The following is a 17,842-nucleotide window of genomic DNA, read 5'->3' as shown; positions in this document are numbered from 1 at the left end:
TCAGATAACGCACACCATGTTTGGTGTTCTTAAAGAACAATATTTTACAGAACTCAATCTACTACCTCTACCAGCAGCTAGCAAACTGATCCAGAATAAGTGAAATAACCAATTAACTTAGGAGGGGAAAATAGGATTAATAGAAAAATCTAATAGGAGGTGACTGCTATTCCTTTAGCAATGCTGGAAGATCACATTTTAGACAATAGTAAGAATACTATGGAGACCCATGGTTATTTTTTGCTTCATTTATCACTGTTTGAATGACAATTATCATGCTTACATATAATTTTTTTGTTACCTAGGAGTCACTTTTCTGAAAACAATGATGACACTCACAGTGAGATAATGAAATAATTATGAAATAAACTAAAGATTACTTGCAAAAATGTGGAATAACTCAAGAATCAAAATAGAATCCTACTATGATTTCTACTCTGACAACTGACTAGGGGAAAAAAAATCAACCTGTAGAATTCTATTTAATTTTCTGGTTAAAGTAACCTACCTGAAGAATTTCTGCTCCTAGAGTCATGGCCCTGAGGCTGCCCACAACAGCAATGGCCAAGCTGTTCAGGGATAGTGCCAACTAGAAGAAAAGGACAAAGAATTGAAAGTTCGGATTGTTCTTCACGCTATCACCACAAAAGGTGAAAGATATCAAACTCAAAACAACATGGTAAATTAGAGTTTTTTAAGTACATAACAAACAAAATATCAAACAAATTCCTAACTATGCATAGTTAGAAATCTTATTAAATGAACATGCCCATAACTCATCCCTGATGCCTTCCTTACCTAATGGTGAAGGAGAGTATGGTCTTGATGACCCTGTGGACAGCCTACGCCCAGCAGTCTGGACTGTGTCTGCAGGGACTGGAGAGCAGGAGCCCATCTTCAGAAAGCCCAAAGGGCTGGTATTAGACCTCCGTACCACTGCAGATCTGAAAAGTTTGGGTTGGTTTTTTTTTAAGGTAGAATTTCAAGAAAAATCCTTATGATCTAGTGTGCTTTTTAAAACTTTAATCAATAAGCATATTTATTAAGCACTTTCTAGGTGCCAGACACTGTGCTAAATAGAGAAAGGCAAAACACAGCCAAGCCCTAAAGGAGCTCACAGTCTAACAGAGGAGATGACATATAAAAAAACTATGTACAAACAAGCATATGTAATCAACAGAAGTAAGGCACTAGAATTAAAAGAGATCAGGAAAGGCTTCCTGCAGAAAGTGAGATGTTAGCTAAAACTTGAAGAAAATCAGGAGACAAAGGAGAACATTCCCAGGGACAGGGAACGGTTGGGAAAAATTCTGAGAGCTGAGGAGTGTCTTGCTCAAGAGTACCCAGGAGCTATATTGGCAAATTGCAGAGTAATTGGGGGATGAGGTAGGGATATAAGAAGCCTGGAAGGCAGGGTGGGGAGCCTAGGTTATGATGGTCCTAGAATGCCAGAGATTTTCTATTGGTTATTGGTGTTGGAACAGTAGCCACAAGAGTTTCCCAAGTACAACAATGACATGGTCAGATCTGCACCTTAGGAAAATCACTTTAGTAGCTGAATGGAGGATGGACCAGAGTGGGGAAAGACTAAAGGTGGACAGACCCACCAGCAGCTATTATGATAATCACAAATGAAATGAGGGCCTGCACCAGGGTAGAAGCAATGTCATAGGAGAGAAAGGGGTACATTCAAGGGATGCTACCGAAATCAATAGGCATTAGCAACAGCTTGGATATAGGGAGTAATAGAGAGTGAAGAATCCAGGATGATGACTCCTAGGTTGAAAGTCTAGAGGAATGAGAGGAGAGTGGTATCCTCAACAATAGAAAAGTTTGGATAACAGGAAGGTTTTAGGTTGCAGGGAGAAAAATGAGTTCAATTTTGGACATGATAAAATAGTATGCCTACAGGACATCCAGTTTGATATGGCTAATGAGTAGTTGAAGATGACTAGTAGTCAGCAAAGAGATTAGAGCTGGATAAGCACATTCCTGAGAATCATTAGCAGAGAGATAACTGGGTCAGAGGAAGCTGATGAAATCACCAAGTGAAATAGTCTAGAGAAGAGGGCCCAGGACAAAGCTTGTTTAAACTCATTGTTTTGAGGCATGCCTGAATAAGGACCCAGTAAAGGAGAGACTGAGAAGGAGCAGTCAGTCAAATAAGAGAAAGGAAAACTAAGGGAGAGTGGTATCCTAAAAACCCAGGGAAAAGAAGGAATCAAGGAGAAGAAGGTGATCAAAGAGGTCAAGAAAGATGAGGATTGAGGAGAGGTTACTGGAGTTGGCAATTAACTTCTTTTCTAGGCTAACAATTCCTGCTCTGGAGCCATAGACTGCAAAATTCAGGCTCAGAGGTGCCTCCCTGGCAGTCTCCTCTACCAGTATCACAGGACCAAAATGAAAGCAAAAACAACCCAACATCCACATGGCAATCACCAAGTAAATTAGGTTGACTAATTGCTGATCCTTCACTGACAGAATCACTGACAGACCACAGGTGGTCAAGTGCATAATAGTGTTGAAGCCTGTGGGCCGGGAAACACTACTACAAAGGGGGACTTTAACTAGACTTTACATAAAGTCGGGTTTCATTTTCTAACACTTCATTCATAGAAAATAACCAAGAGATGCTGTCTGGAAAGAGAATAATCAAACTCTAAAGGCATAAACATCCACAGACGAAAGAACTGCTCACCTTGGAGAACCATGGGGGTTTGTCCCAGGGCTGGCCGATGTGAGGTTTTGCTCAATCCGCTGATAATTCCTTAACTGAGTGGGTACTGGAATAGGTGCTGTCTCACTGTGTGGTGATGGAGAAGGTTGACAGGGTCTGCAACCATGATTTTTGAAAAAAAGCTGATCAGAGAGCTTCTGTCACAAACTATCATTGGTGTTTAGAGAAAATCATAGAGGGCAAAAGATTGAACATTTCATGTATGCATGTGGGATGAATGATAGCAAGGTTTTCCAAGCTCAAGTTAAAACACAATAGTTTTAAAACCTAAACGTTTTAAGTGTGTTCCTGTGGTTTTTAAAGTAGCAAAAGTTCTTCCAACCTTCACTAAAGACCAGAACTGTGACACAAACTGACCAAAAAACAAATACACACTGTAATGGAGGAAGTTCCCAGGTCAGCTGTACTCTATGTCTCCCACTTGCAGACCTCAAAACATCATGAGAGAGCAAAATAGTTCTAGTAAAATCAACTACATGAAACAGGAAGTTCAAAAGCAGAGGAGTGGAGTGTTTACAAAAGCTGTTAAAATGTAAGATGTCCCAAGGACTTCAGAATTTCTCAAGATCAAAACATGTTGTGTGATTCCTTTCTTTAAAAATCCACATGACTCATATATAACTAGGCCCAAGAATTTTACCTCCTCCAATTTTAATAAATGTAGGAAAGGCTGTCCAAGAGATCACTATAAGAAATGCACATACTTAACTTAAACAACATACTTAAGATAAATTCACATTTCTAGTTCAATTTCTAATCCCAAAGCAAATCTTGAAAATTCGCCAAGGTTCAGAACAATACCATGTGTGAAAAAAGGCTTGCTAAGTTTTTTCTTTTTCCTTTCCTAATAAAGCTTTGTGAATTCCCTCTCTTCATCATACCATAACAGAATCAATCATAACAGGATCACACAATACTCAAAACAAATGGTATTTCTATACTAAAGTATGACAATGAGATCATATTTATCTAATCATTAGAATGTTTTAACACTCTTTCCAAATATAAAAAACAAACCAACCATGCACTTAAAACATCAAAGAAACATTCTTTATCTTTTAAGAATTCAGATTAAGAAACTCTCAATATAATTGTTCATACAGCTGGTAAATGTACATCTGAACTTTCCTACAGAATGGAAAACAGAACGCACTTAATTTCCAAGTTAAATTGGCTTCCAAGAAGAGGTCAGAGATGGGTCATCTACTTTCATCCTGGGTCCCTGTGATCCAGGGTTCTCTAGAAGGTGACAGGTCGGTGATTGGCAGAAGGACTCTGTCTAATGTCAGAAGATCAGCCTGGCTAAGTTTGGAGGCTCATTGTTTGAGATCTGGTCACCAAGTGATGACTTTTTTGTCATGACCAAATACTAAAACATGTAGAGGGATATGATTTCCACCAGCCTTGCCAGAAGGGCCCTCACCAGTGATGCCACAGACACTTGTATTCACATCAAATGTAAGGACTATACTAATGACTTCTTTTTCCCCGATGATTCTAATGGAAAGGGTAAAATCATGGGATCTGAGCTCTGAAGCTGAGAAGAACCCTTGGACATCTAGTCTAACAATCTCATTTTGAAGATGAGGAAAGGAAGGTCCATGGAGTTAATTGGCTTGTCCAAGGTCAATAGATACTAGATTGTCAAGATGTAGGATTTGAACCCAGGCCTTATGATTGCAGGCTTTTTTCACTGTGCCATGATGTCTTCTTGGATAGAAAAAATACAAACTGTTTAAAGCTAGATTTTCTAGAATAAAAAAACTGATACCGTCCAATGATGACACTGCCCTGACCACTGTTGACAGCTGATGCTGACAAGTTTTAAAAAGGCATACCATAATGTGCAGGGTGTATAGCCTGCAAAATAAACAAATCACCTTCCTCTCCACAGGACTGCAGCTCCCTCATCTCCAGCATCTTTGTCAGATACAGGAGCCTCAACAAGAGCAATCCTTCCAAGTCCATCTGTTCCTTTAGTGCCTCCAGGTTGGCACAGGACCTAAAGGGGAAGTTGTGGGAGGCTGAGGAGGTCTCCTTTGGCAACTCTCTTACTTTAATCATACCTTTTGCCTTCCAAGCCCAAATTCAAATTTCATTCTTGGCCTTCACTGAAATACTGAGTTGTAATGATAGACACATTATATGGAATCAGAAGAAAGGAAAGTGATTGCATTCCCAGGATCCACCAACTAGGAGTTCCTCAGATGCTAAGAATTCTACCCCAGCAGAGTCACTTTCACTAAGAGTCCTAAGTCCATGGAGAAGCCTAGACTACTAACCACTTAATTGCGACTTCATCATCATTTGTGGAACCCCTTTCCTGACTACAAGATTCACATATTTTCTCTTCCTCAGCAGTCAAATCAGAAGTTCCAAAGAAACCGAAAGCAGAGAATGTCCTCCAGCTCTACATATGACCAGATACACAGGGGTTTAGAAAGGCACCATGATAGAGGAAGAGGGAGTGCTGGAATTGAGAGTCAGGAAAACCTGGCTTCAAACTGCACCTCAGACACATGATCCTGCACAAGTCACTTCACTTCCATAAGCCTCAGTGCCTCAGTTTTCTCTCTCCCCCCAATCTCAAGCCTCAGCTTCCCCCTGGGCAATCTCTACCAAAACTCCCAGAACAATGCTTCAACTACCTTCATATAATCTAGGGAAGGCTTAGGAGGAATATGTCAATAGACCTCCATTCTTTCCATAAAGTATATACATATTCACAACATGAGAAAAGACATCCAAGCAGCATTCTGGCATGTCATTACAAACATTCTGAGAAGAATTAACATTAGCAAGGACTTGGTGGTTATGAGTCACTCCAGTGTTTGGGTATCTTTTCCTAATACAATGAATCACACTTCTTACTGAAAGTCAGCAATTCTCAATTCCACACTGCTGAACCTGAGGTTGATTCCACTATCATAGTACAATCTATTTGTGGAAGGTAACTTCATGGAAAAAAGCTAGATAAACATTATGTTTATATGCAGGGCAGTTATAAGCTCTGAAAAGCTTAGAAAGTACAACTATCTACCTGTGTGACCCAGAGCAAGTCATTTAATCCCAAATGCCTAGCTCTTACCACTTTTCTGCCTTAGCACTCATCCCTAATATCATTACTAAGGCAGAAGAGTTTAAAAAAAAAATAAAGTACAATTATGATATGAAGCTTCTTTCTACTGAGAAAATCAAAATTGATACTATTTTGTATTTGATCCTATTCTCAATCACTGACATTTTGTAAACCTGACTAATTCGTGTTTGTCTTTAAATTAAATTCAGAAGTTCAATCTTCTCTGAGTTAAGTTTAAAAGTTCATTTTCCCTATAAATCATTTTATTTTTTTAAAAACCTGTTATCTCTATACTACTAGCTGTCCTTGTCCAATTAGAAGAAAACCTGTTACCAATATATCGTGAGTTATTCTTGAAGGTAGACTTGAAATCAATCAGAAATTTCTAGCAAGGTGAGGTTGCTAGACCACATTCCTGATTCCCAGCCAATCATATTGTTCCCCATGCCTATGTTGCTGCTGGCTTGTACTGTCTTCTTCACCTCTGATGCTGCCTTCTATTTTTGGATGCTCCTTTTGTCTATAAAAAGGCTCCTAAGCGCTCAATCAGGGTCCTAGCTTGCTGAGGCTAAGACCCTCTTTACTGGCAAACTTGCACTTTGCTAGTAAACTGTGCTCAGAGCTTGTGCCTTGGTTTACCTGTATTTTAATTGCAACCCAACCATGTCATGACCAGATCATTGGGGCATTCCTCTACAAAATCATCTAACCCAAAATATAATAAAAAATATACTTTCTATTGCAAAAACTCATTTGAAAATTTTTTTAAGGAAACATGAGTTAAGTTAAAGAAAATACTACAGTAAGTCACTAAACATTCTTTCATTGGAACCTGCAAACTCTCATCTTTCCATAACTAACATTTTATCACTTACTTCAAAAATCCCTGTGGTGCTCCTAATTTTACACCCAAAGCTACTTGCTCATAATATTTGTTCCATGTGCCAAGAATTTTTCAACCAAATAGGCTAAGAAAAACTCTTTATAGGGTCTTCACACATCTATAGTTTCTCCTTCCTCTACCTTCCCTATCTTTTAATGGTACCCTTTTTTAAAAAAAAGCCTGTGCATGAGAGTTCCTTTGGGATCCCTCTGTCCCTTTGCAAAGTCAGAAATAAGACTTCTAAGAGCCAGAACAATGTGAATTTCTTTCAGAATGCCCCTGGGCTCAATGAAGGCAAAGAGTCTTAACAAGTCACAAATACAGATCCCTGACCCTCCCAAATATTATTTAGACAAGAAGAGAGCTAAACAGACTACAGAAAAAAGGTCACAATGGAAGAAACTAGAAAACAGAGAAAAATCATAGAGGGAAAGGAGAAGATCCCATAAATTTAACTTAAATATTATTTTCTAATATTACCCTAAATTTTACATTTCTTGGAGGATGGGAGGCAGAGCTGTGATTCCATTGGGTTAAGAATTCCCCAGTGTTGTAATATGTGGAAATTAGATATTATATAGATATACATTAAGGTGTGGTGGCCAGGAATCAATCAGATCTAGATTGATTCCATAATTAAAACAGACCCAAGTCAGGATGGGTTTTATGGTAGTTTATTTACAATTAGGAAGATTGAAGGTAGGAAGAGAAAGAGAGAAAAAAAACTCTGGTCTGGACCAGCCAGGTCCAGACCAAGTGAGAATTAAAAGATTAATTAAATTAGGCTACTGGTCACAAGGCCTTAGCAATTAGAGAGGCAAAGAAGCCTCCTGGAGGTAGAGACTCTAGAAACGCCAAGGTAGGCCCAAGGAAGTCAGCCTAACTTACCCATGTGACATTTCAGAGGGGAAGCTGCCGGAGGTCTCACCAGAGACCCTTCAGCACCAAGTTCAAAGCACAAAATGCCTCAACAGGAAGTTACCAACATACTTGAAGAGATGGTGTCTCATCACTTCCTGGGAGTCCACCTCTAATTCAAGCAGACAAATGGCAGCCTCATACTAGTTTTGGACTGCCCAAAGGGCAGTCCCTTGTTCTTGATTTGTTATTTATTGTCACGTGTGGGTAACTCATCTCCCCTCCCCACTCAGGGAGGTGGGATGACATTATCTCTGGTGGCTAGAGTTTAACTATGAATGGGCTTGAGCTAATTCCATTTACACAGTGCTCATCAACACTGTGTGACTCCCCACCCCAGTAACTAGTTTAGTCACTGGTCTTGGAGAGGTGTACTGTGCTGTGCCCAGGACTACCAAAGAATCTCTACCCAGCTTTAGGAGTCTCAGTCTATGACCTTGTAACTAAATCTAGGCCATAGCAGATATTCCTTGAAAGAACTTTAATGTACCTCCTCTAGGCTAGGAATTAGTGAAATCTTGCCCAGTTCACACTAAAATGTGACCATTCAAATCTGTGACCTATTATTTAATGAAGAATACTTCATGGAGAAGACTTTGTTCCAGAAAGTTTTTTAAAAATTACTAATAAGGGGGCAGCTAGATGGCTCAGTTGATAGAAAGCCAGGCCCGAAGACAGGAGATCCTGGATCCAAATCTAACCTCAGACATTTCCCAGCTGTGAGACCCTAGGCAAGTCATTTATTGCCTCACCCTTGTGCCTTAGAACCAATTAACAGTATTGATTCTAAGAGGGAAGGGAAGGATTTGGGGGAGGGGGAGGGGTTTATGTTACTAATAAAACAGAAGCAAATAAAAATAAATAGTATAAATATTTTTACACTAAGAAATTTCAATAAAGTCTCATTTAAGCCAGAACCAAATATTTAAAATTCTACCACAAAATGAAAATGGTAATAAGTGAAAAGTTTGAAATTATTTTATACATAAACTCTAGATGATACAGTGGTTAAAGCAATGGACTTGAAATCAGAAAGATCTGAGTTTGAATCCTGCCTCAGACACTTCCTAGCTTTGGGATCCTGAGCAAGTCACAAGCTCTGTCTGAATCAGTTTCCTCATTTGTAAAGTTAGTATGATTGCATCTACCTTCCCAGGGTTGTTGTGATGATCAAATGAGATGACATATAAAGTGTTTTGCAAATCTTAAAATACTATATAAATTCTAGCTATAATTTTTATTATAATTAGGTATAATGTAGTACCACATTTCTTTGGTGGGGTTTTTTTACTATCTTTATATTGAATTCTAACTAGATATATTGCTACATGAAAAATAACTAGAATGAATAAATACTTAAAATCTAGATTTGTTTAAAGTCGGTGACCCTGTACACACCTATCTGGTGGCTAATCTAGAAGGCCTATATTGAGTAGTTTGAAGGATTTTGTTATGTTCCTGAGCTCCCAGAAATAGTTAAAGGACTGTTTTTAAAAAGATGCATATGCACTATGATATAAAGGTGAGAAAAATAACTGGCAGAAAAAAAAACCATTTTGTTAATTTACTTTAAATATTCACATTGCTGTTCTGATATGAGTATTAATTTCCAGTTAAAAATTAAAAAGCAAAAAGCCCCAACACCTTGGCAATCTGACTGTTCCCTGAAAACTAGAGCCTGGGCCACAAATGTGAAAATATTCAGGATAATTCTGGTAACAATCTGTTGAAACATACCCTCCTCCACACATTAAGAACTCGCTTGAAGCCCGTCTGCCAGCAGCTCCCATCGGTATGTCATCTTAAAAAAAAGAAAAAAAAGTTAAACCTAAAAAGCAGCCCAATCTTAAAAGCCATCTCTCAGTGTGACAAACGTGGCTGTCTGTGTGGCTTACCAGGTGACTCATATCTCCACCCCCCCCCGCCCCCACCCAAACACATTCTCAGGTTCCCCTACAAAGTAGGAGTTCAACAAATACTTGCAGATTAAATTTACTATATAAAGCTAAAAGGACATTTGGAATTGGCAGCAAAAGGAGATCTGTGCACTCTTTAAAAAACCAATCTTATCCACACTTTGCCTATGTCACATCATATTATGGGGAAATAAGCATACAATTTCCCAAACACCTGCTCTGGTATTTTTAACAAATTGTTTTCTTTTAGAAATCAAGAAAGATTTAAGATTAATAAGCAAGGTAAATTAAGTGTTATTAAAGGTTCACCACATCCCTACAAATGCTTATTGTCTATCTAAATGAAGCAGTCCCTTCCTCTCCCAAGGCTAACCTTGAATAATCCAGAATCTACAATTTTGCTCCCAGTTTGTTCCTCCCCATTTTCCTTCCCAAGTTTTCTCTCGAAGGTGTAGGAAACATTGAATTTTTTACTAATACACTCTTTAGAGTTTTCCTTTTAGGGATTTCTTTCAGTAGGTAATGATGAATTCCAATTTCACAATGCCCTCTGATTCTAATACATCTGTGCAGTTTTTAATCATAATTTTTTAAAATATAATATCTAGGCTTTTTTTTTAACCCTTACCTTCCATTTTAGAATCGATACTGTGTATTGGTTCTAAGGCAAAAGAGCAGTAAGGATTAGGCAATGGGGGTTAAGCGACTTGCCCAGGGTCACACAGCTGGGAAATGTCTGAGGACAGATTTGAACCTAGGATTTCCCCTCTCTACACCTGGCTCTTAATCCACTGAGCTACCCAGCTGCTCCCTAAGTTTTTATTCTGATCATGTCTTTCAGAAAGTAGAGTGATTTTTGTATTTTTTTCCTCCTTTTTCTGTTCGTTAGGTCAGCTTTTGATTTGCAGCCTCATATTTTCTCCTACTTTTCCAGTCTCTTTAAGTTTGTTATTGCTCTTTCTTACCATCTCGTGGAATTATTACCTTCTGTTTGATCCATTATAATTTTCTGAGAGTTTCACATAATTTTCTCTATTACTAAGTGATTTTGTACCTCTTGTACTAAATTGTTAAATTTTCCTTCTAAGTTTTTCCTTCAAGATTCATTTCTTCTCCAATTCTTTTCTCTAAAAGCTCTCATTTTATTTATAGTGATATTTAAATACTTGCTTCATTTCTTTCAGGGCTTTGAGTTGAACTTGTGGCTAAGCTGTTTTTCTTCAATGCATTCCTTGTAGAAGTTGTGGAGTTCTCTATTAGGTTTGTCTTCAGAGTCCCTGGTTTCCTAACAGTGCTCTATTTTATTAAGGTTTGGTCATCTTACAGACTTACTTCAAGAATTTGTGTTAAGAGCAAGGTTCTGTATGCTTCTGGATGGCACATGGGCCTTGTTTGGTTCTGATCTATACTCTCTGGAACTTTGCCTGCTGTCTTTTCCAGGCACTGAGTAGCCTAGCAAGCTGGCTGCAAACTTTCAGTTTCCGCATCCTAAGCACATCTGAATCTAGGAAAAACTCTGATTGTAGCCCTCATGGTCTGATTTGCTAGCTCCCAATTCTAGTCTGAGTTAGTATAACATAACTGCAGGTTTGCTTCTAGTTAGAGTTCCAATAAATAGTTGTTGTCAGCTAAACAAAAGGTTCTATAGATTTGAAATAGCAAAACTGCAGTCTTACTCTTGATCTGAACTACTTGTCCTAGTCACAAAGCTGCAAGCACTAGCTTGAGTTTGGGCTAAATCAGAGATCCTGCTCTTGGGTCAGTGAGAGCTTCAGGCTCACTCCAATTCCTTCTCCCTGACTAGTACAGAGCCCCAGACCCAAGAAGTCCCTTTTCCTCCCCTCAGCCTCTGCCCTTAATGGATTTGACAGCTCATTTCTGGGTCAAAGATACAAGTCTCCTCTAACATCCTTGTTCTGACACAAAACTTTAGGCTCCAGAGTGTGGCAAGGCTCTACCTTCCTGGATATCTCCCAGAACACTAACATGAACTGCCCAACATTACATGATCAATCTCAGTCTCACAGACCTCTCCACTTTCACAAGAGAAGTGAGGGACCATGGCTTTGGAACAGCCCATACTAACAGCCTCTGAACTTGTTTCAGTTGGTTTTGCTTTAATGTTTTCCTTTGTTACAATTGGGTGGTAGTGGGGTGTGTATCTAGAAAGAAGTGATGTAAAAATTAAGGAACCAATACTTTTTTAAAAGAAAAGAAAGACATTAAGAAAATAAAAGAGAAATAATGCTTCTTTGTATATCTATCACAAAATCAGACAAAACTGACAAAGTACTTTAACAACACTGATAGGGTAGTCAATATATTTAAGTGATTAAAATAAAGACATTTGTCTGCAATTATATAATTTATCTGCAGGTTTATGCAAACTTTTTAACATGGCCCAAGCCTTCCCTAAGAGCTACCATCTATAATAATTCTATCTCTAATAATCAAGATAAAAACTTAGCAGGAAAAAAAAAATCAAGGTTCAAGATCTTAATGGTCTTTGTTCTAAAACAGTAAGACCAATGGGCCAAAATTGGCCCTGTCCAACCAAAATAAAAAACCACCAAGTTAATTTGCTTCTCTTATGTCTGCTGCCATTGTTAAAACAGTATCACATACCAACCTTGGTAAATGAGGGTGACACTTTGGGGTAAACAAGAGGCCTAGATTCAAATAACAAGGGACAGTGGGGAGAGAGCTGGACATGGCACTGATGAATCCAAATTCAGCTCTGGGCTCTATCCCTTATCCTTTGTATGACTTCAGGGGAGTCATAGGGCCTCTCTGGGATCTGGTTTCCTCATCTACAAACCAGGAATACCTACCACTTACTCTACATGGTTAGAAGGTTCATCTGAGAATATATGTAAACCATGAAATGTTCAACACAAACTATTAGAAAACTAAAATATGTAATCCTGAGGGGAGAGAATAAGGTATTTACACAGCATCTACTGTGTGCCAGGTCTTGTGATAAGGGCTTTACAATATCATCTCATTTGATCTTCATAATTACCCTTCAAGGCAGAGGCTTTTGTTATCCCCATTTTACAGTTGAGGAACAGGAGGCAAACAGCAGTACAGATACAGTAACTTGCACTGGGTCAGGCACTCAGGTAAGAGTCTGAGGTCAAGTTTTCCTGATTCCAAACTCAGCACTCTATCCATTATACCACCAAGCAAATTTATAGTTTAAATAACATTATTTTTTGAATGAAGAACAATTTAAAGAAGCATTCTCTAAAACCAAAGCTTGCCATATTAAGGCAACGCTGGTCACAACAAAAGTAGTCTGACAAATTTCAATAGGTAATAAAATGAGTAGAAGAAAATGAAATTGGCTCGTAAGATTGAAAGTGTAGAAAAGGTAGAGTTGAAAGTAGGCTCTTTCATTTGTAAAAGTTCACTAGTCACTAACCCATCAGTATATCATTAAATAATCAATTATACTAATTTGGTTTATGGTTAACTGGTCTTTTCCTCTCTTACTCTTTACTTGGTTAGGGTCTCCCTTTGATGTATTCTGACTGGTCTTCTACCCCCAAAACATACTGCTTATAGCTTCCTATTAATCACACCTGATACTCTATTTTCCAAATTTTCCATTCTAAATTTTACTTTTAGTCTTCCAAATTATTTAATATCACTAGCAAATTCCTTCATATAATTCATCCTTACAATTTTCAAATAAGATGGCCCTCAGAAAACTATTTGATAAAAACTGCTGGAAAATCTGGAAAGCAAACCAATATAATTGGGCTTAGACAAACACCTTACAATATATTCAAAATATACAATATAATAAATACACAATAAATTCAAAAGGCATTCATAAACTGAATAAATATCATTTTTTAAATCAAAAGATAAACCAATCATATGCCTTTCATAACAAAGGATAGAAGACATATTCTTAACCAAACAAGGGACAAAGGTAATTACAAGAGATAAAAAAATTTTTTTTTTAATTACACCAATTGAAAAGTTTCTAAATAACAAAATTAATCCATCTAAGGAAGTGATCAAATGGGGGAAAAAAAACCCTTTGTATCAGACCAGGATTTAGTATCCAAGATCTACAGACCCAAAATATACACATATGTCTACATAATATATATGTATGTGTGTATATATATACACACAATAGACATATGCACATGCATGCAACTATAATTGTGTGTGTGTGTGTGTGTGTGTGTGTGTGTGTGTGTGTATGGGTGTGTATATATGTACACAGAGAAAACGAAAAGTTGTTCTCCAGCAGTTAAGTAATCAAAGGATGGATACAAACAGTCCTCAAAAGAACTGCAAACTATTAACCATGAGAGAAATGTTCCAAATCACTAGGAATGAGACAAATGAAAATCAAAGTAACCCCAAAGTTTTACCTCATACTCAACAAACTGGAAAAGAGGACAAAATATGGGAACAGTCAATGTTGTAAAGGTTGTGGGAAGATAAGATACAGCAATGCCTTGGGGTAGAGATGTGAATTAGTACAACCATTTTGGAAAGTAATTTGTAATTATCCAAATAAAGTGACCCAATTGTTCATGCTCTTTGACATAGAGATTAAGCAAAATGAAGTAAGGAGAGTCAAGAAAACAATACAGGCAATGACCAAAGCAACATATGTGGAAAGAACAAGCATGGCAGCCCTATTCCACTCCTTTGTAGAGGTAGGAGTTACATATGCACATGAGCACTACATCTTTTTTTCTTCAGATTTTTTTGACTGGTTTTGCTGATTCTTTTTTTTTTTCCTCCTTAAAAAATGCTATATGATATATGGGATGGCTGTCTGGGAGCAGTAAGGAAGAGATATAAAAGGGGGAATTTAGGTGATAATAAAGACATAATATAATAAAACTTATTGGGGGGGGGGGGAATGAAAAAGTAGATCCCAAGCCCATTCCATGAGACATGGACAACATGGCTACCCAAGTTGATGTCATTAAAACTTCTTTTTAGATGTAATCTTTGCTTCATTCTCAATTATCATTATAGCATAATCAAAACCATGCCTTCATAGGTTCTTAATTGAAACACTGAATATAATAGGTCTGATATTTTCCTGAATAGATTGAGTTTCATTAGTCTGGCACAATTTGCTTAAACAAAGTCATTCTGGCTGGTTCCTGATACCTTTTGTTATCCTTAGCAGTCTTTTTAAAAACAGCTCTGGCATTTCCCCTTTTTCCTTTCCCTCTTACCACCTTTGTCAACTTATGACAAGAGGATGAATGTGGTGACAGACAGGATGGAAAGAGAAAAGATGGAAAGAGAAGCACTGGCATTGTGGACATTCCAGTGTTTAATGAATGTTACTTTCTGTGGATCTTCCTAGTTAAAGTTTTAGTCTTCCTAATTATCCTTCTATAGCTATGCTGTCTAAACCTTTTATGATCTAGTCTAATTTATTTCTTTGTAGTTCCCCCAGCCACTTTTTTTAGTAGAAAATCCTTTTTGTTCTTCTATAGCTCAACAAATTCCCCTGAAATCCTTCTCAATGGTTCTGTGATAGGGAAGCAACCACGTCAAACAAAGATCATCTAGGCCAACTTGAAAAGGGCATAACAACAACATTAACAATGGTCTTGAGAGCTAAGGACCAGCTTCACCAGGAGGTTGCGGAAGGGCTGCTGGCCCAGGGGCTCATCACACCATGGTGATTCTGGAGGGGACCTAATCCAAGCTAGTGAAAGGCAGGAAGAAGCCACTGAATTACTGGAACTTCTGTAACATATACAAGTATAACCCATTCCCAAACCTCCAGATTTTTCTTTCTCTTTCCAATGTGTCCTTCCTAACAGTATTCTAATATACTATTGGATACTAATCCTGGTTCACCAACTAGCTTTCCTAAAATTCATTTTTCTTTTCTTGCTAAATTTTCTAGATAACTGGTGGCCCAGTGCACAGAGCATGGGTGTGGCGTCAGTAAGACCAGAGTTCAAATCTGGTGTCAGACACTTACTAACTGTGCAAGCCTGGGCAAGACACTTAAGCCTTTTGTGTCAGTTTACATCTGTAAAATGAAGATCATGATAGTACCTATCTCCAGGGTTATGGTGAGGATCAACTAGATTAATATTTCTAAAGTGCTTAGCCCAGTGCCTGGTTCACAGTGGGCATTATATAAATGTTTGTTTATTCCTTCCCTTCTTTTATTATGTATTATACACTCATTATACCCTCCTTTCCTTTCCCTTTCCTATTCTTCTATCTTTGAACAAAGAATAAAATTAATTTGTGGTCATTTCTTCCAAAGTTTCCTTCAACCTTTAGAACTCAAACTAATCCTTGTTAGAAAGTTAATATATTCTAGCATGATAAAGGAACAATTCTAGAGATTTTTAAATCCATTAATAAATCAACAAATGGTACCCTAGAATAAGACACAGTGTCTTAAGAGTTATAAGAAACTTTAGAGACCATCTAGTATTACAATAGTCTATTCTATAGATGAGGAGGGAGCTTGACATAAAGTACAAGAAATATTCAGATATAGAAAACTATTTAAAAAAATATTCTTCAGTGCACAAGTAGAAAGAATACTCACATGAATGATCTGATGAAATATTATGTGGAACCAAGACAAAGTCATCTGTGTCACAAGAAGAGTTCTTACTACTAGTACTGGCAGAATCTTTAGACACCTGTAGATAATTAGGAGGACCCAAAGGTGGGGAAGATAAGTTGTCTTCCTGAATATGCTGCATATCTGGAAGGGACTAAAGATGACAAAATTAAAAACTAGCCCAGTGACTAAATTTAAGAAACAGCAAATAATAAAACTATCAATAATCTAAACCTCTTCACAAAAAGCCAAAAGTAAAAGTCAAAGTGAAAATTTAATTATAAGTAAGATTTGACAAGTTCCTATTTTTAAAAGTTTTCCAGTTAGAAAGAAAAACTGAAGTTATCTTTGCCCATATATCCTATTTAAAAGATTTCTAAAAGTAGGATGACCAAGCTAGACCCCAAAAAAGTGATATAAATTATCTCCTCAAATTCTGTGTGGAGGTGAGGAAACATGAGTGTGAAACCCTGTTGAAAATGTCAGCCTTTTTCAAGGTGTTGCTTAATTTTGCTGAATTATTTTTTCCCCCTCTTTGTTTAGCAGAGGATAGCAGAGGAAATTGGAAGGCAGGAAAAGGACATATTGGGAAATATGTGACAGGAGGGAAAAAGCTATAACATTTTAAAGTTTCTAGGACATCTTCAGAAAACTTTATGTAGTTTGTAGGGAATAGCCATGATTTTTAAATGTATGGCATTTCAGAGAATTGGTTCACCATAAAAGAACTAAACTAAAATAAACATTTGAAATGACAATGTTTCTATATATAAAATGAAAAATGGACATTTATAACCTCAAGTTAGGTTTCAAAGACTGACAGAGTACAAGAGACAAGGGCCTTAAATAACAAGTTTGCTTTAAAATGAAAAGAATTAAAGCTTGGGAGAACCTTGATTTTGTTTTGTATGGGGGAGTGAAGGAAAGTTTGAAAGGAAAGGGTAGAAAGGTTCATGTACCCATGAAGCAATACAGCCTAGGTTCCACAGGCAATTAGGCTCAAGTTGGAGTTATTTACCTAATCTTATGGATTAAATAAAAGTTTCCTCAATTTTAGCAACTTGTTTATAGCCTAAGTTGTCCAATTACTACTTACCTAATTCTACTCAGCAAAAAGAGCAGACAATCTACCATTATTGATCAGTCAGGTTTTCCATCCCACCCCAATCTGGTTTGTATAGAACCTGTGATGGTTATGTACCACGGACAAGACTTACACTTGCCTGACCTCCCCAAGGGGTACATCATCTTTCCTACTAGCCCAGTCCATACAGAATTGAGGTTTTTGTGATAAAAGCTCTATGCAATCATTTAGGCTTGTACAGATCCCCATATCCCTCAAAAATTAGAACCTATGTCTAAGTAAAGCCTCAGACTCTTCCTTTCTTCACATATCGGTTCTCTCTAAGAGATCCATTTCACAAAGAATTTAATGAAACTCTGTTTACCCCTGGGTGACAAATGTCCCCCGACTTGAGATAGCACAAGGCTTCTTTTTAGAGTTCAATGTAATTGAAAAGAAAATGCAGCAGAGGAGCTTGTCAGGAGGGATGAAGCCCAAAGAAAATTCAGCAGGATTTAGTTGGGTTACTGAGTTTTCCAGTTCAGTTAGGAGAGAAAAGGGGGTGGGCTGAGGGACCAGAGGGGAACCCTTAACCCAAAGTGCCTAACCTCATATACCTGCAAGTCTACATTTCCCACCTTCCCCAGGTGTCCCTTTAAT

At 37.7% G+C, this 17,842-nt stretch overlaps 1 protein-coding gene across 1 annotated transcript in view; it reads right to left on the bottom strand.

The window, feature by feature from the left end:
• The window catches only part of ULK2 (unc-51 like autophagy activating kinase 2), an 84,645-nt gene that overhangs the window by 18,093 nt on the left and 48,710 nt on the right, over positions 1–17,842 (bottom strand). Inside the window, exons 13-17 of the mRNA XM_044672996.1 lie at positions 16,102–16,273; positions 9,355–9,418; positions 2,699–2,833; positions 799–944; positions 509–589 (exon numbers count right to left, since the gene is read on the bottom strand). Coding sequence (XP_044528931.1) covers positions 509–589; positions 799–944; positions 2,699–2,833; positions 9,355–9,418; positions 16,102–16,273 — 598 coding nt within the window. The remainder of the gene's footprint in view (positions 1–508; positions 590–798; positions 945–2,698; positions 2,834–9,354; positions 9,419–16,101; positions 16,274–17,842) is intronic.

Source organism: Gracilinanus agilis, chromosome 4 (genome assembly GCF_016433145.1).
Source record: "Gracilinanus agilis isolate LMUSP501 chromosome 4, AgileGrace, whole genome shotgun sequence".
NCBI lineage: Eukaryota > Metazoa > Chordata > Mammalia > Didelphimorphia > Didelphidae > Gracilinanus > Gracilinanus agilis.
This window is presented reverse-complemented; position numbering and strand designations above follow the sequence as displayed.